The sequence below is a fragment of the Ammodytes marinus genome (genome assembly GCF_949987685.1).
Source record: "Ammodytes marinus genome assembly, chromosome: 5".
Taxonomy (NCBI): Eukaryota; Metazoa; Chordata; class Actinopteri; order Uranoscopiformes; family Ammodytidae; genus Ammodytes; species Ammodytes marinus.
Window position 1 is genome coordinate 10,822,446 of NC_137234.1, and position 27,109 is coordinate 10,849,554.

The following is a 27,109-nucleotide window of genomic DNA, read 5'->3' on the forward strand; positions in this document are numbered from 1 at the left end:
TTCCATAGCTTAATGCCAAGGCTGCGGAGAGAATGACTGACAGGTTTGAGCTCGCAAAACCTGTTCTTACTTAAGATGCATTCACACAGTCAGGTCTACGTGACGGTCACTGGGTTGTAAACCAGGTCAGCGAAAGATGTAGGTTCTCATCTGGTGAGGCAGACAGCCACAAAGGTCAAAGGGCATGCAATTAAATCAATGCATTTGTCACATTTATGTTTCATGTCTCGGAGGCGGCGGAATTCCAAAGACACTTTTTTAAGAAACAAACTATTCAGGTTTTGGTTGAGTTGTTTGGTCGAGCAGTGTCACTCTTGATGTCATGAAAGGGCCTCATATGGGTCACGGCAGGTGAAAGAGCTCTTCAAGGGTCCCCCCGTCAAAACTCTTTTCTAGGTTGTGTTTAGGTTGTCAGCACATGAGTTTGTTTGTACGCTGATGTGCAAACAATGTGCATGTACCCACAGGTATAGTGTTGAGCACTTTTGATGACTGAAATAATGCCTTAAAACTTAACAACATGGGCTGATTCTGCAAGCAAAATTAAATCAACAACTTTTGTGCATGACTTTGAATGTAGCACAAACCAGATTCTATACAATTGTATTATGCTCCAGCATTGCTTTTCATGATCGTTGATCATCTCAGAAGATACTGTCTCCCTTAATAGACAGCTGGGCAGTAGCCTCTTTTCAGCGGATGCATATAGACTTACCTTTCATGGCCCACTGTAAATAGGAGTAGTGTTACAGAGCCTGTGAAGGAGAGCATAAAGCACACTGTGAACTTTTCATATAGATGCTAAGAGGGACAAATAGGTTTGCAACAAAACAAAGGATTGTATTACACGGGATGACTAATTGTATGGAAGTGTAAAAAAGGGTGTCTATGCACATCGATACTTTCTGTTATTGAATGGACATTTAGTGGTGTGGTTAATATTTAAAACAGAAAAAAATAAGAGTCCACAAAGTGTTTTACTGGTAGCCTATATATATATTGCCTATAAAGTTCATATTGGGGTAAGAGATAAGAGAGGTAAAGGCACAAGAGGAAGATTGACTCCCTTAGTAGTTTTCAATCACTTACATTACACAAACAGTTCTTCCAAAACTCCCAATTGCATTAGCATGAGTTGAACTCACTGGAGCATTTGTCCACTGTGCTCCAGACGGGTCCGTCTCTCCAGGATTGGTGGGGGCTGCTTGTTTAAGCCAATAGGCAGGGAGCAACGCTAATGTCATCTCAGTGTGACCGCCGCGAGGAGCACCATAGCGCACCGTGCGCCGCTGAAATGAGATGTGGTGACAGTGGGTGAAGTCAGGCTCTCTCAGCGCCTCCTCTCTCTCTCTCTCCAATGCAGCCAGAAGATTGCTAAGCTTATCTCATCGCACAGCTCCGGGTTCAGCTTTGCGGCGCAGTGGTGCACCCTCTCTGGACTTTTTTCATCTCATGCCAATGAGACGCAGCGTGAATTGCTTTGCTCACGTCGGGAATATTGGTTCAGGATACTCGGTTTACAGCGATTGAACGCTTTTAGTTGGTAAGTAGGCTACACCAAGTCATTGAGTGTTTTTAAATGTTGTTTTTTGGAAATTGATTCCTAATAGCTTTCATTACCCATGGCTGCAACAACATATTTTCGTGTCACTTTGTTTACAAGTTTTACGCTCTTAATTACGTGGTTAAGAAAATTGAGAAATTTCGATTTTGTTGTGGTTTTCATAAGAGGAAAATAACACTTCCAATATTGTTGAAACAACCCAACTTCTATCAGTTCAGTTGAACTAATGACTCAATAGAGGTCATTGGCTACTTGTGTCAGCGCCACAATTCATCAAACTGTCCTCGTGCAATGCATTTTTACGCTTTTACGCAACAACATCTCCAACGAGACACGTTTGACTTTCCCTGCGCGTGTTGCTAAAGTAACTTCATCTCTCTGCCGCTGAAAAACACTTGGTCAGAGTGAGACGTGGGGCGGGTGGAAGTGTAGAGTCCCCGGGGCCTCCAGATGTATGGACTCAGCTGTCGCCTGTCACTTTGGTGACAACTGGTCGGCGCTCCGTGACCGCTGCTTGTCCGCCACGGCAGGGCTGCATAGCTGTCAGGAGAGCGCTGTTGAGTGAGTGAGAATGTGGTCGCACACTCCTGCCACATACAGTGCGAGACGTCACTCACACTCCTTGCTATTCTAACCATGATGGATAAGGTGTGACTGATTCACCTCCAAAAACAAATGCAACAGCTTTAAAAAAAAAATCCATTCTGCCTTGATTGGATGTAATATTGAGTCCAGAAATGCATAGAAAGTAAGAGATTACGTCTGGCAACTTGGAATCAACTTGGTTTGAGAATTTTCTTTTGTCAGGCTTCTGCTTCCGGATCAGCACATTATGCTCTTGTTATTCTAGATAATAACAAACCTAATAAAAAAAAAGGTCAACAAACTAATATAGTGAATTTGTCACTCCTTATGGACCTCAAACAGAGCTAAACATGCCATAAAGTGTTGTCTGGAGAGCTATGACACCCTCAAGTTTGAAACATTTCCATTCCCAGCTGCAACAGAAAGTGCTTACACAAGACACAGGAGAGCTGTTGCTGTTATATTTAACCAAGGTTGTCAAAGATAACATGTTTTGCTCTCTTTGGAACACACTACAGAAAACATCATCATGAGCCATTAAGTCCAGTAGTGCATGCCCTCCTGGGGGCTGACAGAATGACAGAACCCACTTGGCTAAGACCGAGCTTGAAAGAGACCACAGTTAGACTGGCCTGAGATCTGTCACTTTGGCCACAGCAGCTGACAAACACAGAGCGCTGCTGAACCCAGCCAGGACAGTTCAGCTCAAAGCCTGACAGCTAGGTGGGAGGACAGACACGGGAGGTGCCGTGGTCTTTTATTTGGACACATTGGATAGATTGTGGAAGTGATTTGAGGCTCTGCAGGACAACACAGGTGAAAATGGATTTAAATAAATATAATTGCAACCAGCACTTTGACTTGACAAGGGGGAGGAAGAATGTGTGCAGGTTCTGCACAATGTCAGCAATGCCACTAACAAGTGTGACTCACCAGGTCAAAATCTGCTCGCTGTAATTGCACCACAAGGAATTCCATCCATTATTTCAGAACTTTTTAACCGTCCTGAAACAATTGTTTTTGTCGCTTGGGACACTGGCCAGTAATGGAAGAGGCTAAAGAAAGAAATACTGCAAGTGAGTGTGAGGGTTGTTGACAGAGAAATAGAGAGGACAGAGCAAAAAAAACAAAAAACAAGGTGGTGGTGTCACCTAGTGGCTAGAATAGAGATTGACGCCTTCAATGCCCATGACTTGTCACAGACAATCATCAGCAGCATTGTCTTCACAACCTGAACTACTTTCATTTTTCATCAATATAAGAAAACACATTTAAATGATTATTTTGAGATTTTATGTGCCCTAAGGACATTTTTTCTCTCCAAATCTAATCAATGATTGAAGTGTATTCTACCGTTAATGTTTTTAGGATGATTGACAAACTGTTTATCTGCTGAAATCTGGGTCTCATACTTCACAGCTGCAGCTGCTTAATTTTTTAGAGGATGGAGCAAGCAAGGCATGTGTTAGGGGAGATATTATTTTACTGATGGGCTGCAGGTGAGAATTCTCTGAATATGAAGTTATTTATAGACAAAATGATTTACAAGTGGTGTTGTGGGAGCCGCTCCACCTGTCACACAGAGCTTGTTCACGGCTCAATTCCAAAGACGTGTGGTGTATCGAAGGTTTAACATTCACAGAATCAAAAACATTTTAGCTCTTGATTTGTGTTCAAACGCCTAAAGAGGGAAATAAAATAGCTGGCCTTATCATAAATCTTCTTGGACGCAGCAGTGGAAAAGGTTCTGGGCAGTTAGTTCAATCTGATGTTTACGAGTTCTCGCTTAATAAATGTGAAATATGCTGATGCTTTATTTTAGTACCAAAGTGCATAAGGACTGGAGAATTTAAGACTGGGCAGTAAAAAGGCATGTTTTTTGTTGTTGTTGCATGTGCACTCAAAGCACCTTTCAACTAAAAAAGTTAGCTTTAAGCATTAGTTCACAGCAAGAGTGGTGAAAGTGAAGACAAATCGCAGACATTCTCAGACATAAACAGTGAGGCATTTTGAGGTGTGTGTGTGTGTGTGTGTGTGTGCGTTTGTCTGACAGGAGCAGATGGACAGAGAGACAAAGTGGTCACCTATGTGTGCCCATGGACTGTCTGTAGGTGTCGGACAGTGAGTGTGTGTCAGTGTGAATGAGGAGAATGTGAGTCCAAGTGCTCGTGTGTATACGTTTCCCACTGTTGATTTAAAAAGCCCATGCAGTACCAGTGAAGTGTACACAGAGGCCTGTTTGTGCAAAAGTTAGAATGAATCACCTTCGCGTCCGTGTAAATCGCCGGCAAGCCAAAACACTCTGGCAGCCTTTTAAACCCAGACGTGGTCCAGCTCACCACAGCAGGGGCTAAAAGCAGAGAGGTACAGGGCCTGTGTGTTGTGAAGAACTGTCAGAGGAGGCCAGTCTTTCACAGGCTCGGGACGGAGAGAGATGTGGCATGGAGTCGGGTTGCCATAGACAAACTCCAGAGAGTAGAGCACGTTTGACTGTAAACTGTTTGTGGTAGCTTGGCAGTAGGGCTGGATGAAGTACGACTTGTTTAAACGCCGGTGGTCCCCCCCGAACATCTGCGGTCACTCGGCCTGCTGGCTGAATGGATGGACGGTGGCCCTGGATGGTCAGATTTAGGGGACTGTTACACTGCGGTCGAAGACGTCGCAGGATAACTCACCGCTGTCTATGGAAGATGATCATAACTTTGTGCTTGGCAATGTGGTAAAGGCTCCCCGTCGTGTAGCCTTTCAGATGGCATCATGTATGAGAGTGAGTGGGATCTGCCTGCAGCAGTGGCACACATTGGATGCACATGCTAAGCATTATTCTAAAGTGATTAAAGGTAGCTAGCTAGTGATTTAGCGCTTCCAGGCACAACTCTGTTTATTAGGAGCTGCAGGATGATGTTAAGAGGCAAAACAGGGTTTGGCTCTCACACTGGATTTTAATGCCCCAGCAGATCTCATGTAACCACACAAGGCATAATTGCGGGACTAACCATCAGACCACCGCGATGATGAAAGTCATACTCGACACACATGTTTCATTATCACCACCATGTATAGGCATGATGCTCAGCTCTTGGATGAATACTGCGTAATAACCACGTGCCGTGCTAGAAAAGTGGTTATTATCGACATGTCTGTCTTTGATCAAATGGGAGGGAGGGGGGGTATAACAGATGTAGAGATACCAAATGTCAGCACTGCAGCCTTGGTGATGGAGTCTTTGGAAAGTTAGTCTGGCCCAACCTGACACAGACACATGGCTGCCTGTCTGCAGGTGGGCATGTTTTTTGTCCTCTGTCTCCTCCGTCACATCTATGGGGGATCCATCCGAGCAATCACAACATCAAGGGCTACAAGCAAAAGAAAACATATTAGCCTGAGATAGTCATTAACAGGCCCAGCTCATTTCCCCGGCACACAACAGGGGATTCGGGTTAAAGCTTTTCCGGACCCACTGCTGGAAATATGCAAAAACACACACACACACCCTCCATCTCCCCTTCCTGTGGCTCTTGTTCCTCCTGCCCCGTTGGCATTGTCACACTGGCGTGGAGTCAGTGAGCGTGGATGATATGGAAAAGGTCAAAGGGGTTTAAAAATGGACTCTGCCGGGTAAAAGATTTTTGGAGCCATTACAAAGGTATTTCCTGAGACTTTTCAGAAAGGTTACAGTCGGAGACAGTACTAGGGACAGTTGCTGGATGTCTGCCAGGATATATTATTCTAAGGACACTTACTATCTGAACATATTTTACGATGTCGTTAATCAGGCTCGGAGGAAAATTTATGAATACGAGAGTTTTGGCCACGCTTCAAAATCACACAATGCTGGATTTGTTTAAAATATCTCCTGAAATACATTATAAGAAGATTAACAATAACGCAAAGCAATGAATCATGAAATTATTCCCTACTGCTTCTTCTCTTTGTTATTTACTGGAGGAGGTTTTTCTTGCGTGCTAATTTATGGATAATTCCTTGACGGGATCTTCCATCCAAAAATAGTGAGTGCGCTGTATGCCAGCAGATGTGTACTACAGCACATGCTTCACAAACGGTAGACCCTTTCCCACTTTATCTGAAACACTAAATTACTATTGCCTCAGAGATGTTATTATACAGCGTTTTTCTATCATCATATTTTGGTGTATTTTTTTAGTTTAAAAAAATGACTCCCAAATCAGAAACCGCAATTCCAAAGCAGCTATATTTGATAAACTGAATTGGAATCAGAATCTATAACATTTGAACCTTACTCACTCCCAACGTACTGCCACCTCTGTACTAAATGAGATACAGAGGATTGGTACAATAAAACAAACACATTGTAGCCCTCCTGGCCACAAATAATAAATTCATTCATATTTATGAAACATTGTATTCAAATTTCCCACCTTCACTCTTGCTCAGCTCTAGGTACTGTGTTTTCACAGCTAGCGTTGCAGAACTTATGATTAGCACTTTCTACCTTGTATTGTCACATATAAATCCTCTCTTCAAACAGAGGGAATGTGTTGTTATCAGTTGGAAATACATCACAGGGAAGGTTGACGTTGTAGGGTAACACACAGATCGGTCAATATTGACAGAGGCTAACTGAGGACATGTCTTGCAGAGCGGCAGCCTGGGGCCCACTGAGCTGACACAGAAACAGTTCGTTTGGCCACAACAACCTGACGGCAGCCCCTGGTGAGAGGCCAGGTCACAGAGCTGGGCTTTTGTTTGCTATGCTCGCACTGTCTTCCTGTTAGGGGCTGGGCTCCCAAAGAAAACAAGAGCAGTGGCTCACCAGATGTGTACATCTGTGCGTACGTGTCCTGTCCATAGACAAATGCTCACATTTGACCACTCAGGAAAGATGTTTCATGATGCTGAAAAGGATTTTAAGAAGAAAAGGGATCTCAGATTTTATGGAAAAGATTATATATATATTATTTCAAAACACACACAGCATGTATTCCCATGCTCTCTCACATGCTCCCTTATGCTGGCCCGTGACGCTGTCTGAAAATGGTTTGGTGTCATAAGTAACATAAGTATTAGCAGCTCCAAAAATAACACACTGATAACCGGTAGAAACAGGCACATTACATGAGAGGATTCTAAGAATAAGCTCTACCCTGGAGGACTGGTATCCTTAATTTCGGGGGTGATAAGCTGCCAGTTATGCCCTTTTTTCCATTGCACACAGTGTGCCAACACACACTCACATGCAAACACCCTCACACACACACAGATTCCCAGGCTTTAATGACCCCATGTCCGGCCTGTCTGGTATCTGCTGAAATGAGTGAGGCCTCCAGAGCCATTTAGATTAGATCTCGCTATAGACCTGAATACACATCCATACAGTGCATAACATGTGCACACAGATCCCAGGCCTTAATTGGATCAAATTACATTATATGAATTCTAGAAGATGGACTGGTATTGGAGTTTGTGCTCAGTATCTTCCGATAAACTACATTAAAGTATTATAATTGGTATCAGGATTAATGTTGGAAAAGTGCATTCCTAGGTTACAGTAAGTTTTTAATAAAGCTCCATGATTATTGTTACTTATAGATGACTTCTGTCTCAAATTCAACAACATATGGTTTTTTTGATGATGTATGCACATTCGTGGTCATTTTACATAATACAGAAAGTGCAAACACTGGACTAGTCTTGGCCTCACAACACATAATCAATTATTACTCAACTTGTTTCCCATCACATGTTATAATTCTGGTCACTAATCACTTACTTATGACTGCAAAGAGATCAACAATTCATCAATAGGCAATATATCACCACAGAGAATTTGTCAATCAGATGCACAGATAATCAGACATAAGTTTTTGCCTGTCAAGATGAACAACCTCCAAACGTGTATAACCTCTCTGTCCTCTTCAGAAAAGTGAATACATTAGACATAGATGTCCCTACCAGTATCATTAAAGACTCAAACAACACTAAAGGTTCAGTTGGACATGTAACAATGAAAGTAGGTCTAGAATCTTTTCTGTTTTTTCTGTACGTTTGAATGTGAGTCACATGAGGAGGTTAAAGGGTCAACAGCATCAGAGCAACAGGGAGCCTTGCAGCGGAGATCATTGGCCCTATCCTTTGCTCTTTCTGCTGTTTTTACTACCACCTTAATGACTTAAATTGTGTCCAATTAAGCAGGGCTGGAAAGACGCATCCCTGCTCTCAGTTGTCAGAGTTCCCTCTATGCTGTGGCACTGGAGCATGTGTTTAATTAGAACGCTCTAAAAAGACTGTAACGCAGTGTTTCTCCAGGAATGTTAATCATTAGTGGGATCCTGACAGAGCAGCTCTTAACTGTTTCAGAGTATTGTTGGATTCCATGGTTTGCCTTTTGAAGCCGCGCGGCTCATGGAAAATGCTTCCACGTGTGGGAATTGCCAACTTTCTCTTTTCTTTTTTCTTCTTTTAAGAAACTGCATCCTCTCCGTCTACAGCGACTTGATCGTAGCAATCGCGCCCGATTATTGCCTGTTTTGTTACGGTGGTTGCATTCATGTGTCCGTTTGAGCCCGGGGCTGGAAACACACAGGAAATCGTATTCTTTCCATATGAAGGATATAGGGTTGAACTTCGAGGAAAGTAGAGACGAGTAAAGCCCAGATGTGTGAGATTTGAGCGGGGAATGAGCGCCACTTTCTGAACGTGTGAGGTCATAAGCTATAAATGTGGCCAAAATGTTAAAGCTCACAAGGGTTGAACCTGGACTTTGATGGAGTTCTGTTTCAACAGGAGGGATCAAACCCTTTTGCACAACGGGGAATTGAAGGCATGGAAAACCTGACATTGGGGAAATATTCAAGGAATAAAATAGGGTGAAAAAGGTTCCGTTCGTTGAAGTCATTGGTTTAAGGTGTTAGTGGGGCTGTTTTTGTCTTTTATGTCTGTCTATACTCTCTCCAGTTTGTCCTGGGAGACCACACATGACATACTCTGCCCTTTGCTGATCCAGTGCTTTTGTCAGCGCAAGTGAGTGGTGTAAGAGTGGCCCATTCATCCTGGGTCTGCTCTGTGTGCAGACAGCCACAGGCTTTTGTTGAGTTATAGTGTCCTCAAATAAAGGGGCTTCCTCCCTTTAACAGCCCCAGGAGCTCTGTCGCTCCACTTCCCATTGTTACCAATGAGGTCCGGCTTTTACAACTAGGTGAGAGGGTGTCAAATTGAGGGTGAAATATGAGCTTTCCCCTATCATACATCTCTGCAATGTTTGGAAAAGCAGTTAGACAACGGTGTACTTTGAATAAAGTGAAGAAACAAGTGTGCTTGTAGTGTAAACAAGGAGGTGTTGGCGTGGCCGAGTGGGCCAATTGTTTACCTACATTTGATATTACTTGAGAGAGAAGGAGACATCTCAACCGGCTTCAGATAGACACGGAGAAGTAGGAGATCGGTCTAACAAGTACTTTATTGAAGGGTTGACATAACAGGATATCAGCTTAGTAGACAACTTCTACTATGAACACAAAGGTACTTATTCATTACAATAGTTCAGATCTCATCCTACCCTATCCTACTCTTGACAATTTGGGGGTACCGAGATCCCATAAGCAGTCTTCATTCCTCGGGCAAAAGGCAAAGGCCAAGGCCAAGATCTAGTGCAGGCGGTTGGTTAAATACACTATCTGTCTGGGTGTGTGTGTGTGTCTGTATACGTGTGCATGTGTGTGTGTCTGTGTGAGTGTGTGTGTGTGCATGTGTGTGTGTGTGTGTGAGTGAGAGTATGTGTGTATGTGTGTCTGTGGGTGACTCTGTGTGTGTGTGCAAGTGTGTGTGTGTGTGTGTGTGTGTGTATGTGAGTGTGTGTGTGTGGGGGTGTGTGGGTGTTCGTGTGTGTGACAGATCTTATATCAAGCCTTATTAGCAATAGTGTGCTTTTAATAGAAGCCAGGTCTTGCAATCGTGTTCCTATATTCTGCTGTGTCTGCAACAGTTGTTGTTGCCGTCTGTAAGGTCACTGTGTGACCTGTGTGTCTTGTGGTGCAGTTATGGCTTTTCTGTATTACCTCAAACCTTACTAACCTATTTTAATATAACATAAATGTTGCAGAACACTACATATCCCTCCTTGCATCGTAAATACGGTGCACCAAAGAATCTCAACATTTATCCCTTGAAGCCTGAAAAATGCACAACCCTTAAACTCTACAAAATCAAACATCAAACCAAAAATGATAAACTTTGACAAAATAAAACGACAGTGGCCACTGGTTACTATATAGTATGAAACTTAATAAAACCTATTAGACCCTCTTAAAATTCAACACCAATAACAATAGTTGAACAGCATATAATGACTTTCATAATTGTCTTTCATTCTTTGTTCTTCGGACCATTGTCCAGTCCCGCAAATACCCGCGCACTTGCGAGAAACGACACGAGCATACTTTTAGAATTGCTTAAACAGGCAATTCTTTCTGTGCGAAGAGCACAACACAACAGCCTCCCCCCTTTCTGGGGAGCTGTGGGGAAGCCCAGTGCACCCATGCATTGGTGCCTTAGCTGGTTATTGATGACTGGTGCATGACTTGATTGTTTTGAAGGGGAGACGAGAGCGACCCCTCTCGAATTTCCAGATGACGACATTGACGACTGCATCTCGATTCTCTGTTGTTGGCGACTTCTCGTCGACCAGTGTCGAGTTGCTTCTCCAGGCCGACAGGTGGCACCCTTCTCGCTGGTTGTGAAGTTGTCTGCACAAGCTGGATGAGACGAGTTGGCGACCCCTGGTTTCTGGCTGGGATTGGGTTGGGCTGTGTAGTTGCGAAAGCGACCCCCTCTCGGTCTCGGCTGTCAGTTGTCCTGTGACATCACGACTTGGACACGGCAGTGACATCACGCTGATGGCACGAGTTGAGAGCGTAGCTTAGCATCAGATTACAGCACGACATTTCTCCCAATCTGCACAGCAGGAATCAGGTTCTGCACCTTGTTTTTATCGAGGCCATCGGAGAAATAGATATAGACAGAGAAAGAGAAAGATAGGGAAAAGAATCCTACCTGACAAACTTCTAAATAACTTCTGGGGAGTTTGTGTTTGTCTACTTAATTTTGTTACCTAGGTTTACTGTATTACTGCAAACACTTGTAATGTAATCACACTTGATGTCAACTGTGCAGTAACACTTTTTGGAACAGCTATGGATTATGACATTGACAACACACTACAAGTATGTTTTGTTCTTACTTTATTTAATGGAGTGTTGATCCTGAACCCTAAATAAATTACTTATAACTTACTTATTAACTTAAATGGATATTAAGTATTTTGATCATCCTCTCTTCTTAAACTTACTTTGCTTGTGTAGTGTTTTCTCTATTTTTATTAACGTGCTTTCTTAAACTCTTTACCATGTACTTCTATTATTTTTAAATTAATGTGCTCTCTCAACCTCTCCCTCCTTTTTCAAATTTCTATTTGAAACACAAAAAGGAGCATATTAAGTTAAAAACTCAGCTAAAAATAAGATGCTCACTTTGTGTGAGCAATTGTATTCAAACAGGAACAAACAAACATGTGGCTTTCTCCCAGCCCTCTTATCAACAAAACCCCAAACGGTCAATAAATTTAGAATGCTAACCCTTTTTTTTTTAAAAAAAATCCAATTTCTTGAATCGGTAAGATGTACGAGCAACCCTTAAAAACTCAGGTATTCCTGAAAGTGTGAGAATAAGATTGGTTCAAAATCCTACTTAATCAACAACTATTTCATTATTTATCCTTAATGCAACTTCACTTGGGAAAATGTATCCTTTATTAACTTTGTTAACTTTGTTATCTTTAACCTTCTTTGCTTAGGAATATTTAAAAACACTAAATCTCTGTCTGAAAAATCATTAAAGTGATAATTCTCAGTCATGCTTGCTTTCTTTTTGGCTGAGAAAGCAACAACACAATCTTTTATTGATTTGAAACCGTAAACACTAGTTGTATTTTTTATTTGGAAATAACCCTAAACATACTTTTCTTCAATGCATAAAAGGGGAAACCTATTAGTTATCAAAATAGTCCTTTAAACTTTTAATCTTACATACTTTTTTTCCTTACAAAATCTTATGTTGTCTTAAAGGCATAACTAAATTAGTTTATGTCCAAAGCAGACCTATTTCATTCGCTTGCTTGCTTGCACAATCTACATTTAGGGGAAACACCATTAATCAGAAAATTGTCACAATTTTAGTACTTGCACTTTTCTTTTTTTCCCTTAAGTGGAGCAGTTGATTCCACCCTCCTTTTACAGAAGGAATGTCCACTTTTTCAGTTCAGAAGCAACGGAAACCCATCACATCGCTGCTTCAGTGTCTCTTTTTTCCTATAACACAAGGCAGAAAGTCAGCAATGTCATTATGGCACATATAACTTGCCATTCTTGTATTTTCTCCCATCCTGTGGTCCACAACAGGGCATTGAATGTCACTTTTGGCACGGTGTTACTTAGCCACGTGCATACACGCCTCCATCTTTGTAGTTCAGTCTGGCATTGGCAGAGCGATCCCTGTCGGTATGCGTTGGCTCCAGGACCAAAACTGAAACTGGAAACTGCTCTTGAGCTGAGCAGACTTCAGGCTAAGTGTCTTTTTTGCATTTCAGTCCATTTCGTTTTTCAAATATCTTTTGTAAATCGTTTTTTTGCGGCATCGGTAATGCCAGGCAACTTGTCTTTTCGTCTTTATACTTTCTCTCCTTCTTTCTTGATATTAAATGCATTTTGTGTCCTCCTCTTCTTTTTTGGGCAGAGAAAAGGTATTCTGACTTGTGACAACCTTCGAATTTTAGTGCCCCAAAACCAATTGCAAGCATAATAATTTCTCTTAGAATAGACTTCAGATAATCTTATATCAATAGTGAATTCTTACTAAAAAAGGGGATTTATTTGTTTATCTATCTCTTCAACCCAAATGCTAAACCTTTACATTGCAGTGCACTGTAATCGTTTCTTCCAGTGCACTTTCAGTTAACCAGCTTCTGGAAGAGAAAAAAGGAAATGTTACACACTTAAAATAGAACCAAGGGATTCTCAAACCTTCAAACTGTTGCTCGCAAAATCTCTTACTTTTAAGTTAATCACGATGTTATTCAAAAGATTTTATTACTTACCCAAAAACCACAGGATTTACTGTTGTTTACTGCAATTTAGAACATGCTTTTTAGCCTACTCAGATGTAAACCTTAATTAAAATCACTTAGTAACTTAATTTTATTTTTTTTAAATTTCAACAGGTCTAACCCTTTTCTAACAATTCAATCTAGCTCTTTTTAGACCTACAAAATCAAAGATTCTGTTTTGGTTCTTTTTGGAAATAAATGTGGCAAATCACACTTCAATGATTCTTACTAGATTTAAGAGATCATTTTTACTTAAACTTCAACACTGAACATTTTTTACAAACAAAACAGACATTTTCATCCTCTTTCAATCACATGAACAACGTACACTCACGTTTTCACACATGTTTCAGAGAACTATGTTTCAATTAACAGGTGACAATGCAATTTAACGCTTTTAACAGCTCTCAAATCCCAATTGAGAAACAAATGGTTACATATCAGTGGAAAGAACTTTACTGTCTCTATTTGTCGTATATCACTGAAACCCCTGTAAGGTATTTTCACAGTTCCAATAAACTTATGCTAACTTAGTTTAATTAACACCTGTTCTCACAGAGTTTAATAAACCCATATTCTTACTTAGTTTAATTCTTACTAAACACATGTCACCTCTTCTTTTATTTTTTTTATTATCTCATATGTCTCTTCAGTGTCTTAAAACACAGGCAATTTAACTTAGATGTTTCATTTTATCATATCTCCAGTGTCTTAAAACACAGGCAATTTAACTTAGATGCTTTATTTTCAGTACAAACCAATTCTTATGTTAAGCCAAATCAAAGAATGTACCATTATATTTTATTCCCTAATCAATTTATTTACTTTAATGCTTTCTTACAGATTTTTAAGATAAAAAATCAGAGCTACTGTCCAGTCTCTCCCTCCGGCTACAGGCAGCTATTATTAGCCTGCCTGCATATTTGACACTCAGGCTTAGAGCAAAAACGGGAAGGAGGGGGGAGCGGGGGGTTCTTCTATTACGAGGAGACTACTGAGGCGGGTCTCGGTCCCCACACAACAATCTTGATGTAATCAACACTCTTGACTGCTCTCTCCTTTAAACTGGCAACCATGCCACAGAAATTTTCAGGCTGTACACAACTCAGTGCCACTCTTTGCTCAATGAACCAACACAACAACTATACAATTATACCAAAAATCAACGCAACAAACAGCATTCAATAGTTTTACTTGCTATTCCTTTTTCAAATTAAATTATTCTCTTTAATTTTCAACTCTTTATTTTTTATTTTTAATCACATTTAAAGCGCAACCCTTCATCTGTCGGTAATCAACGTCCTAGACTCTGTGTAAATGTCTATATGGAGAGAAGACCTTGATCAATTGAAATCTCGATAGACAAGAACCAGATATATGCTGCTTACCTTTAAAACGTTAAAGCAATCCCAGACTTTAACTGGAAGTACTTTGACGCAGTAACACTGTCATTTATTAGAACAGCAAATGTCTCTCTCCCGAATTAGATAATTTATTTATTTTTAAAGACATTACGGGTGTAATAATGTCTTTTTTGACGTACTGTCCACCGTGGAAAACGGATCTCTCTGTACCAGTCAGAGGTTCGTGTGCTCGTGGACGGGCCCCAACTTCATCGACAGGTATCTCAGTACTTTTATTATTTTTTCCCTCTTCCTCAACGGGAAGCACATCACACTGCAGCGATATTCATTACAAAATGGAATGTCAAAACACGGAACCAAACAGCAAGAGTGGCCAGTATGGGTAAAACAACACAACCATTTCTTTCTTCCCAACTAAACAAGTTTCTTAACATTTTCCAGAAAAGCCAAGATTCAGTTATAACGACTAGCAGATACTTTATCCTGACAGTCTATGATTCTGCTTTACAAGCACGCAAGTTTAACAGACCTTCAAAGAAAAACACAGACAGGTTGACATTGGTTTAGGGCAAAATATACATTACCCAGATGCCGCCGTTTGTCTGCTGCAACTTCTGAAGGTCTTCCGTTTCGACAACGCCATTTATGTAGGAGAACAAGGAGGTGTTGGCGTGGCCGAGTGGGCCAATTGTTTACCTACATTTGATATTACTTGAGAGAGAAGGAGACATCTCAACCGGCTTCAGATAGACACGGAGAAGTAGGAGATCGGTCTAACAAGTACTTTATTGAAGGGTTGACATAACAGGATATCAGCTTAGTAGACAACTTCTACTATGAACACAAAGGTACTTATTCATTACAATAGTTCAGATCTCATCCTACCCTATCCTACTCTTGACAATTTGGGGGTACCGAGATCCCATAAGCAGTCTTCATTCCTCGGGCAAAAGGCAAAGGCCAAGGCCAAGATCTAGTGCAGGCGGTTGGTTAAATACACTATCTGTCTGGGTGTGTGTGTGTGTCTGTATACGTGTGCATGTGTGTGTGTCTGTGTGAGTGTGTGTGTGTGCATGTGTGTGTGTGTGTGTGAGTGAGAGTATGTGTGTATGTGTGTCTGTGGGTGACTCTGTGTGTGTGTGCAAGTGTGTGTGTGTGTGTGTGTGTGTGTATGTGAGTGTGTGTGTGTGGGGGTGTGTGGGTGTTCGTGTGTGTGACAGATCTTATATCAAGCCTTATTAGCAATAGTGTGCTTTTAATAGAAGCCAGGTCTTGCAATCGTGTTCCTATATTCTGCTGTGTCTGCAACAGTTGTTGTTGCCGTCTGTAAGGTCACTGTGTGACCTGTGTGTCTTGTGGTGCAGTTATGGCTTTTCTGTATTACCTCAAACCTTACTAACCTATTTTAATATAACATAAATGTTGCAGAACACTACATGCTCACTGTGGGCTTTGGTCAGCAGAGATGTGTTATTTATTTCATGTTTTACAGGTTACTCTATGAAAACTGAAGATCCATGTTGCGTTACATCATAAAGGACCTAACAGGATTACGGCAAATTAAATAAAGCAGAACTAAATGGGTAGATAAGTGATATGTTCATAGATTGCTTTAATGCAATTAGGGCCAATCAAACCTAACGTCATCTACTTAAAAAGTATTGTGTTCTTGGCATATAACAGGATTACATATTGGAAACTTATAATCAAACACATACAGTGTGGAAATTAATTTAAGTCTTGTTTTATTATTTATTTATTTTTTTGCTGTTTGGTAATCAGAAAATAAGATTTTTAGTTCAAAATTCAGAATTGTCTGTATCTCAAATTGAGTACAATAAACCTTTTCATTTTTCAATTTGATCTTTTTTTTTCAAGTGTCAAAGTACTTTTTTTCTTTTTCAATTTTAAAAAGAAACTAAGCTTAGATTTAAGCCTTGCCCTCAGCTGCCTCCAATGTGTCAGAGTGAAACAGTAAAAAGGGGTTATGTGAGGGTTATAGGGCTAACAAGCCCACAGTCTGACCTGATTTGCCAGTGCCAATCTAGCTAAGTCAATATCAATGCGCTGACTGCTCCACCAGTTGACCTTTTCCTCCCTCTTTCAAGGCGTAAAAAGGGATTGTTGTTACAGTAGAGTGATAGTCTTTTATTGGCCTTTATAACTAAGTCTTTTGTTGGGCCTGTGTCCTGCTAATACCCGTTGGCAAGTAATTTAAACCTTGAGAATGCCTCCTTTTTATAAGGTAGCTCACACACCAGTGAGAGCTGCTCTTAACAATGGTCATCAATGACGGTGAGTTAGAGACTGACCTTCCCTTTGCCCTCTTTGGTACCCCGTTTTATGGCATTTATTGGGACTCAAATTTGTCTCGTTTAAACAGGCTACTCTGGACTTCAATTCATCCCTACGTAATGTTTCACGCGGGGGTTACATGCTGTCTGTGATATACAGCGTTCCGCTTCGACCAGACGGTACATTTATGGGTCCCCTTCCTCAGTGACATGTTTGGACCAGAGAAGAATGTAGCTTTATCGTGGGGGCGTTGGTTGTGATGATGATCGTCCTGTCATTGTCAGGGCATGCTGGTCATGGACTACCTCGCCGCTAGCACAGGGTCGTTTGTTTTTTTGTTTCTTTCTTTACAGCGGTGAGAAGGTGCATACCAGGTGTGAGGTGCTGTTCAGGTCGTTGTGGCTATGACAGGGGAATGGGCTGTAAAACCCCGGGGCCATAGATTTATGGGTCATCTGGTGCTCTCTGAGGTCAAAGGTCAGGGATGCATGACTTGTCCAACGCAATATTATTCAACTATCTGAGGCGAACCTTGAACTGTGCAGCCAGCTATACTTCTAACAATAGAGTTGGACGATCCCAGAGAAGGACTCAGGCTTTTGTTATTCTGATAAGGATATTCTGATTTAAATAGGTATCTTAACTTAGGTCATTGTCAAAGGCCACTGATTCTCTTTTGCAATTTCAGTGTGGGTGTCCACACATTTGAATTGTGTAGACATTGGTGATTGCTTCTTTTAAAACTTTTAACCTGTAACTCAACTTTCTTTAAATTCTCCAACTTTTAAATGAAACGTTGAAAAAGCCAGTTACCTTAAAGTTTCAAATGTTGCGATTCATTTTCACAGTTTGTTGAAAAGGGTAACAATTATGTTAACTCATAGAGGCATTGCTGTATAGGCTCAGTAACCTTCGTCTGACATTTAGTTTACCATCTTGGCTTTGCATTTCATGAATGTACCCCCCCAAAAGGCAGGATGCTGTGTTGTCCCTCCCCTCTAAGAATTGCTAATGGGGCATGGTGCAGAGTCTTTTGGACCAGCACAAAGGCCTGAGCTTTGCCTCTCCTCCCTGGCCTTGGCTGCTACAATGGCTTTGTCCGAACACAAACAGTACATACACCATGCAGGCGTCTGTAAGTTCCAGAACATAAGTCGTCAATTTATTAAATTATATTTTTTCTGTTGGATAAATGTATTGTATTTTCCCTTAAAGGAATATCAAGTTGAAATTTTGATTTATTTTAAATTACAGTGCAATGACAGTCATCATTCACCACCCTCACTTAGATCATTCAACACATAATGGTGTTAATGTGATGATGGAAAGAGTGCCACTCAGTCGCATCCTGTCGGCCATTCACAGGTGAATTGAACAAAGATTGAGTGGCTTTGGTTTTAGGCTCATATTTTGATTTTACAATACAATCTCACTTTTCTGACACGTAGAAAATGAGGTTCTGCTGTACTGGGTTCAGGAGCCAAACTAGCATTAAATATGTTGTGGCTATGTCTTAAATGATCAAATAATAAGCAGAATTTGCAGAACCAATTCAAATCAATTCTGTAGTGCATCGCTGTGAAAATGCTTATGATTAAAGAGTTTATTTGCTACACAACAGTATTGACCTCCTTGAACCCTGTTATATCAGCACCCACTTAAAAAAAGAAAAAACAGTGTAAATGCTGCACACGTGTTCTAGTTTAAAGAATTACACCCTGACGTCATCGCCACAAAAATTAAGCAGCTGCTAAAATGTTAATAAAGAAAGCAATTCTAGCCGTTTAATAGATTCCTTGTTTCCTTGTAAAATGTTCTACTGCTTTGTTTTACAGTTTTAAAGTATGTTAACCCTCTACAGCAAAACCCTGCGTTGAAAAGGATAAGTCTTTCAGTTCCCTTAGACACAATTATTGTCAACTATAAAACATGTCCTTTTGGGAGAAAGTAACACTTTGACATTGCAATCAAACAACTACAAAAGGATGCAAAAGGTGCAACTGTCCAGCTGAACACTTTTGTTTTCTGGGGCAACAGGAAGAGAATCACGTTCTGACATTCCTGCAGAGGTGAAGGAGAGGCAGAGGTCAGCTGCATCCTGCCCAGGGAGTTTGACTGGATGGTTGGGATATGCACATTTGACTTTTATAGAAGGTCTATAATTTTGAAAAAAATCGATTCATGAACTAACTGTTAAAGATCTGAACTCAATATCATGTAGTTTTTGTTGTATTTTGTTGAACCTTGCATTGCAGTAGGACTGCATAGGTTTTTGTAATAGGGTTACTTTATGCCTTTTCGTATGACCTCCGAAAAGTTGAGATAAACAATGATAATTGTGATAACAGCTTTGAGGTTGTAATTGCTTTGTATGTGCCATCTGTTATTCATGTGTTGAAGGCCTGATAGAGTCATCAAGACTTGCTGACATCATGTTGAGTTAGAGGCAAAGGTTATATGAGGCTGAGCCAGGTTGGTGTAAGTGGGAGGATGGAACTCTTTTGCAGTGGGATAAATAAAGCAGGTTTTGTTCACTCGATCTAACAATCGCCCTGTAATCATAAAGCTGTAGTTAACAAACAACTCCCTCTCTAACTTTGTGACATTTTAGCACGCAAGAGAGGAGAGACAAACCACCAGATAAACCGAGGCCTGACTTTACCGCTCACCAGCTTCCCCACATCTTTGAGGCTGTTGATAGGGAAGGAGAGAGAGAAGAATGCCATGTGAAAGCTGTTGTGGAGATGGGGCGGTCAGTGTGGTAAACACTAGCGCTGCCATCGCTGATGTGCTACTTAAAAGCGCAGTTCCTGTGAGCTGGAAGTTCTCTACCGGTGGTTCTCATTTGGAAGCATATGTTTGAAGTACAAGGGGAGGGTCAGCAGAGGAGAGACGCCTTGCTCTTGCATACCCTGCCACGACTGGCTCTCTGAGGTGAAGAGGGTTGGGTCAGGGGAAGGAGTAGGAGGAGTGGTGGTTGAGAGGGACTAGTGTGGGATGACCATCTGGTTGTGCTCCTTCATGACGAGCACACACCCATCTCTAACACTCTCTCCCGTGCACTGAGACAGACATCTCCCTGACTTCTTAGTCTTAGCTCTGATATGGGCTTTTACTGTGCTGACAGCTCCGTTAGAGAAGGCTGACTGCTTCTGTACTGGAATTAGAGCTCTGAGGATCTCGCATAGGTATGGGGCCCAGAGGCTGGAGAAGAATCTAGGACTGGATAAAGTGGTGATAAAATCCCTTTTCTTGCATGCCTCAGGAGAGTTGGACTACACTGAGGTAAGACTTACAGGGAAATTACTGAAGTTGTAACCCGTTTCTGTCTTTTGTTTTGACAGAGGAATTACAGTAGTTTTTTTGTGAGATGGAGAGATACATATTGCACCATAACTCATCCTGAACTGTCTTTTGGTGACATATAAGAACATTCTTTGATAGAATAGTATTGTTATTAATCTGCTGTTTGCATGATTCAGGAGACATATTGCACATCACCTGTATAGATGCTGTTCTTTGCAACTTCTGATGTTTATATAAGTCAAAATCTGCCCTCAGAAAGAGTTGATTTTAAGGTTCCCTATACAGCAAAAGGAATTTACTGGGATGTATTTGATGTCCGCTATGTGAAAGCAGCACATGTTTGTAAGGCCTCACTTCAGTCTGACCAGCACATGCAGGTGGTCTCTATAGCTGGTTTTCTGTGGGGATGTCACTCCCATCCATTTGGTCTTGGAAAAACACTCCCCCGGCCATGAAAGGAGGCCAAACTCCAGCCATGTAGCACCTCAACACTGCATAATCCAAGATTCTCTCTGGGTCACTCAGACTTTCCAGTTGGATTTCCGCCTTGGCTTTTACAAGCTGACTCTACTCAAAGCTTCTGCTGACAGAAATGCCATGAAGGAACACGCTAAATGATGCATTTCAGTTCTTGATTTGTATGATGCTCAGTTGGTTTACTTGATCATTTAATGTCAAGTTTAACCTTAAATGCTGATTTACAAAGGTATACTTGTGAGACTGGTGGTTCAGAAAATAATATTTGAATAACCAATCTGATCTGGACTGCAGCTTGACAATGTTCGTTTCTTAGATCACTTCACTTGTATCCCAAGGGATACAACCATTACTTAATGTTGTCAGCAGTTGTCAGACTGTTGTTTGAAGATATTTGTGTACAGCAGGGAGTAACACTAGTCTGCATACTTTTCTTAAGGAAAGAGATGTCTTGCGTGTCATAAAAATAGTTTTGTCTCAGTTCAATTTCAAGTAAGCAGAGACTCAAAGAGAAAATCTTGTTTTTCTCTTCAAGTAGGGCCTATGCTGCAATGCTGAGCTGGCAGGAGCCAAGTTAAACATGTTTGGCCGGTCCAAACTGACAGAGAGCACTGTGTTGGGTAGTGTGCATGTCCATCATCCACTTCCTAGAGGAATATAGACAGGCCAAAAGCTGCTTATTTTTCCTGTCCACTCTCTCCAGGGTTGTTAATCCAACGCTTCAGTGTCTGGATTTTGGGGGACTCTGGTTAAAGCAGTGTTGAATACTCCTTAAACATGTCACTGACGGGTAGATTTAATGGCCAGTCACACAGTATGAGGTCCTGTGAGAGGTTTGCATTCCACAAAGTAATAAATACATTACACTGTAGATAACACATGATGCAGAGTCTTTGCCATTCTTTCTTAAAGGGGAAATACGAATGTCAAGTTATTTTGTTCCGTAATTAATCAAGTTTGCACCCGCTTGTTACTTGAACTCCTTTTAGAGTTTAGTAGAGAACAAAAGTTCTATGCAGCAAGACTATCAAAGTCACTGTGCACTCTTTTGTAGAACACAGGCGTCTTCATCTTATAGGATGTTTTGAAAATCACCATTCAAGCGAGCCTGTGTTCCAGTTTCCCTCTTTCTCCTACCTTGACCTAAATGTCTTCTCTTTTGTAGAACAAGACACATTAACATTTCAAACATGTCAGTCCTCCTATTTTAGCCTCAGTCTAATAGTACCCCCACTACCCTCTGGCCCTCTGTGGGCAGATCAGTCAGATATGCAGGCCTGCAGCTCCCAAAGCCATGTTAACAAGCACCTTTACAAAAGAGTGAGGGGCTGTTAAACATTCAGGACTGCAGGGGTCTGGCTAGTGTGGGAGGAGGGCAAGGCAGGGGGGTGGAACAGTGAGAAGGGGGAGAATACAAACCAATCTCACAAACCAAAAGCCCTCTCAACAAACCCCTTGTTGGGAGAACTTAAAACGCCAGAACACATGATGAGTCAGTGACCTGGCAAGTCAGCTAAAGCATGGTTAAGTTAGTTGGCTCAGTGCTTCTGTCATTCAACAAGTTAAGGAAGCGTTCCGGGCAATGTCATGAGGAAATAGACTGCATGAAATCTATTGGAAAAATTAGCATGCAAGCAGATGTGTTTGCAGGAGAAGGGGGATTTGCCTAACATCAAGCCATGTACATCCTTTATTCCTCCATGTGGAGCTGGCTTAAATTCAAATCTGACATTCCTGTGAGTTAGGTTTGGTCGTGTGATAGGCTACCTGCCTGATCAAATGTGAGGCTATAAGTCGGAGTCACCGGGCTCCTGACTGAACATGCCTATAGTTAGCTATCTCCCACGTGAAACCCAAGCTGCTCTCAAACAAGGCCACATTTTTGCAGGTTATTTTAGTCTCATTTGCAAGTCAATAGATTCAAATAGAACAAGAGAGTGTCTTATTTCTCGCCCCCCATCTCTAATCCGAAGACAGGTTATTTGGGTTTGAGGGATTCAACTGTCTTGTATGAGGAGATAACACACCATCATCATCAGGAGAAGAAAAAAAATACTTAAAGGGAGAAACAGACTCTTTACGGAACAAGCCTTCAGTGAAGAACTTCACAAAGGCGCCATTGTCCAGGAAATCAGAGGCGTTCAATGGGACGTGTCATAAGCTAATCAGCCTGAATTTGACACTTTGTGGTACAATGCTGCCACAAATTCTTAAAAATCCCACGAATCCACTGCCACCACCATCCATCACGCCCAGCGTTTGACAGTCTTTTACTGGGTATGGAGGGCAATGATGTTGTTGGCAGTGATGAGGCCACAGGAACTGACTTGTCCTTGAGGAAGATGAGTTGATATAAATGCCAGTAGCTGCATGTCCTGGCATGCCATGTGTTCAGCAGTTAATCGTCCACAGAAGGGTCTGCTGTGCCACCATCTCAGAAAGTCATCACTTAATGAGAAGCATGGTATGCCATAATACAGCTGACTTTGAAAGGGTGTTTATGTTGCTGTACGTGTGTGATTGTGAAACAGCTATGCCTGTGTCTATATATCTTCACGTCTTTGTCAATGTTTCAACACAAAATGTGTGCATTTCCTCTTCATGTATGCATAGGAGCTGCACACACCCAAGAGTAGCCACGCATATATATCATTCCAGTAGAGTGTGCAGGTTTTCTGGGCCCTTTTCTGTCCCGCTGGTGTTCAAAGGCTGCACTCGAATGTGTATGGTTTTCTCAGCTGTCTCTCCATGGCTCTCGGTGCCCTTGCTGTCCATAGGGGGTGGAGGCTTGGGGGGAAGTAATGTAAGGGACAGGCTGCTGGACACTGGCTGGGCTCCCATTTGATCTCAGACCAGTCTGTGAGAGATGACCACAACTGGACACACATTCATCATCTCCATGTCTGCTTGGTCTTGCAAAGCTTACAGCAATTCAGGATGTAAAGTAGGCCTTTAGGAGTGATTTGGTTAGTAAGTAACATATATTCACAATTAACAAATACAATTTCTCACCTGATTTGGTTGACAAAGCTTATTCATTGTTTTCCTCATACAAATGAAAATTCGAATTCATAAGTGCTCACATGCACTTTTTCCTCAATTCAATTTACTTTGCTGAGTTAAATTGGATATTGCTATTTAAGAGATTTTACTGACTCAGTTGGCTGAATTTAATACTCTTCTGTTGAGCTACCACATTAATTCGTTTGTGGCCAGCCACAGTGGCTGCTGCTCTTCAAAATGTACACATTGTTTTCTTTACAGTTATTCTTAACAACAAATTACATGAATTCAATAATTGTTTTGTATCTCATCAAGCTATGGTTTATTTTGTTCTTATCTTTGCTACTACTGCAGTCATGTCTACAAGGCCGGGGCGTATGGCCACCACACACATGTAGGTCGACACGGTGACAGTCTTTGATCTCCTAGCTCTATTTTCCTCCTGTTGCATTGCCTGTGTCCAGCTGAGTATAAGCCAATCTGACCCATCCATGCCCCCTTCTATCCATCTCTCCCTGTGCAACTACGTCACATGTCTTGCATTGTTCTGTCCATCTAAAAGATGAAAGGATGATCAGACACTCACTGCAGCAGGTTTGAAAACAAACAGTCCAAAGAAAAAGGGGAGATGAAGGGAGAGACCAGGCTTGTGGACATTCCCCATATGGTGGGCCTGTCTTGGCCATGGGCTGTGTTTATACAGACCTTAGGCTCAACTTATCAAGCCAGCATCAGGTCCCATGTGGTGGCCCTCTTGGGACATTGCATGAGGTAGCACCTCAATAGGCTGAATGATGACTCATTCAGACCTTAGCTCCACAGATAAGGATACAACCTAAAGATTTAACAGTGTGTGGGAATGTGAGGTCTGCAAAGCACTGGCCAAGACTGGGCGAAGATATAAGCAACTCTCAGTTCACTATGTGTTTGTGGATGACCAACTGCTTGTTATAGTCACAATAATGAGATCGGACATCACCTCACAAAGCTTTGGGAATTTCCTAATGGTCCCTATAACCTCATAACGCCACATAAAGAGGGCACGTTTAACTGCCACCGCAATGGCAGTGCAGGGGTACAGTTCTCTTTATGAGTGCCTTTATGAAGTGGACACATCACCAGAAGTGAACCAAGAAAATCTTGCTCATATACCATAATAGGTTTTTGAGGGTGTCTGTGGGCCTCATGAAAGAGACAGTGATGGTGGGATGCTGCTGGTGGTTAACATTCAGTGGAATGGCATTGCCATGAGAGAAGTGGATTAGATGGAGTGAGGATAGCATCATATGAGGATTTTGTTGATGTAATGGCTTGTAAACCAACATTCTGCTTTGTTGTCTACTTCTCCTCCCTTCTCACCCCAATTAATCTTTCTTCTCCTTCCACTTTTGTTTTATTCTGTCTGTCTAGTAACTAAAGTGTTGGCGGCTGGCTTCCAGGGTGGAGCACGGCAGCGAGACTTGATAATGGAGCAGAAAGTCAATAAGCTGACCTCTGGCTTCCAGCGCAGCTCCACCTCTGACGATGACTCAGGCTGTGCACTGGAGGAGTACTCCTGGGTACCACCTGGCCTTAGGCCAGAACAGGTGAGCAAAATATCCAACACAATGGACTATTCTTCTTATATGGTTCACTGAATTTATGAAGGTGTTCTGAGCTTAAATAAGCCTGCTTAGTTTGGTAGTGGAAAATGTACAGTATGACATTGTTTTCTTTAACTGTAGTGCTGATTTCATTGGTTAGGAACGCATTATTCTCCCAAATCACAGTGAATAATGGTTTATCCTCCTGACAGAGAATACAAACAGCTCTGACCTAATTGTAACTCCCTTCTAGCCCATTTGCCTGGCCCAGATTAATGCTATTCAGCACATTACTGAATGAAACGCCAACTAGAGTCTCTGGATAATGGAACCTATGGGACAGACAACACATTTCATAAAACTTTTGCTTGGTCCCTTTGTTGGAGGCAGACTAAACCAGACAGCCACTTACAGGCAGGATGTGTGTTCTTTTATTTACAAACTGCGGTATGGCAAAGTCTGCATGTGATTATCAGAGATCTGTTAGGAGGAGGACTTGGTGGGTCGAGCCTACTGCTGCTGGCAGAATCATGAATCAAGGGGCCGTCTTTTAACAAGCCTTCTCCTCCACAAACACTAGGTAGGGCTGATAGTTGTGACTGCAGGGCAGCCAGCGCGATGGGGCACCTTTCCCAAATCTGCAGCATTTTTTCTTCTTCTACCCTCATTTTTCTCTCCACATATCTCCATTCCTCTTCACTTGTTAAACAGCACACATGGAAACAATGAGGGGGAGATGGGCAAGAAGAGATGGGTTCACAGTAACAGATAATGTTGAATCCCTAACATGAAGGCCCTTTTGTTTAGGAAATGCTGGGGTCAACTGTAATGCCTTTACTGCAGCCATTGCCCTGAATGGGCCATGTATTATAGGTCATTACAGTGAAGACACACATAAGGCCTGATAGCTAACTGTTCCCCAGCCCCTAGGGAGCTGGATGAGGGGTAATAGCAGCATGGAAATGTGCATACTTTATGGGGTGGGGGGGCACAAACGTTGGGTTGATTGTCAGGGTAAATTGCTGTTGCCTCTAGACGGCCAAAGCTGCAGGAAGCCCCTCCCCCCTTCCCAACACACAAGACAAGCACATCCCACCTTTTTATCTGGCTGGCTGTAATAGCCCCTTCCTCATAAACTTTAGATTTCTGTGGTCAGCCCCAAGGGTCAAAGTGCCAATGCGACCGGCTGCTTTGTCCTATCCCTATAGAGACAAGCAAATGACTGGAAATACAACCTTTAAACTGATTTGACCTGTTGACCTCTATTGGCTTATTTTAGATTTATGAAGAAAAAATTCCGCTTGTGCCGAAAAGCTTTGGTGATATTCATTATCATTTTTCAGAATCTGATTGAGAATTTGTTTTATTGTCAATCAAGTGTACCATACAAGGAATGTGTCTTGATCTGTAAGTGCCTCCAATACTTTTTGGAAAGATAAGTAAAAGCAAGTCAAGAATATAAATAGAAAAACTGAAAATGTACAATAACAAATATGGGGAAAGGAAGGAATGTGTGCAACTATCTGTTCTTTAATAGGTATGAGTGCTACAATTGTGCAGGAATGAGCAGAATGCTCAATAATGTGCCAATGTTGATTATGAAGAGGATGTGTAGTGTCAATGTGAGGGGATTGTATGTTTGTGCTCCATAACATAACATTCTGTTCACAGACTTTAAGTAAACAAAGTCAGTCTTCAATACGTTAAACTCAGAGCTATCCCAGAATGTGTCTTATCAAAAAGGGATGTGTCAGCCAACAATCTAGTACTTAGACCTGAGGCTCTTTACACTGGC

The 27,109-nt window shown here is 41.7% G+C and overlaps 1 protein-coding gene across 2 annotated transcripts in view; it reads left to right on the forward strand.

Annotated features, from left to right (window-relative positions):
- Nucleotides 1-1,445: 1,445 nt before the first annotated feature.
- prickle1a (prickle homolog 1a) overlaps nt 1,446-27,109 on the forward strand; it is a 30,040-nt gene continuing 4,376 nt past the window's right edge. Inside the window, exons 1-2 of one of the 2 annotated variants that reach the window (XM_080027423.1) lie at nt 1,446-1,543; nt 25,142-25,317. In XM_080027423.1, coding sequence (XP_079883549.1) covers nt 25,198-25,317 — 120 coding nt within the window. In that variant the 5' untranslated portion in view covers nt 1,446-1,543; nt 25,142-25,197. Of the gene's footprint in view, nt 1,544-19,962; nt 20,231-25,141; nt 25,318-27,109 lie in introns of those variants that run through there. The other variant, XM_080027422.1, reaches the window with a different exon arrangement.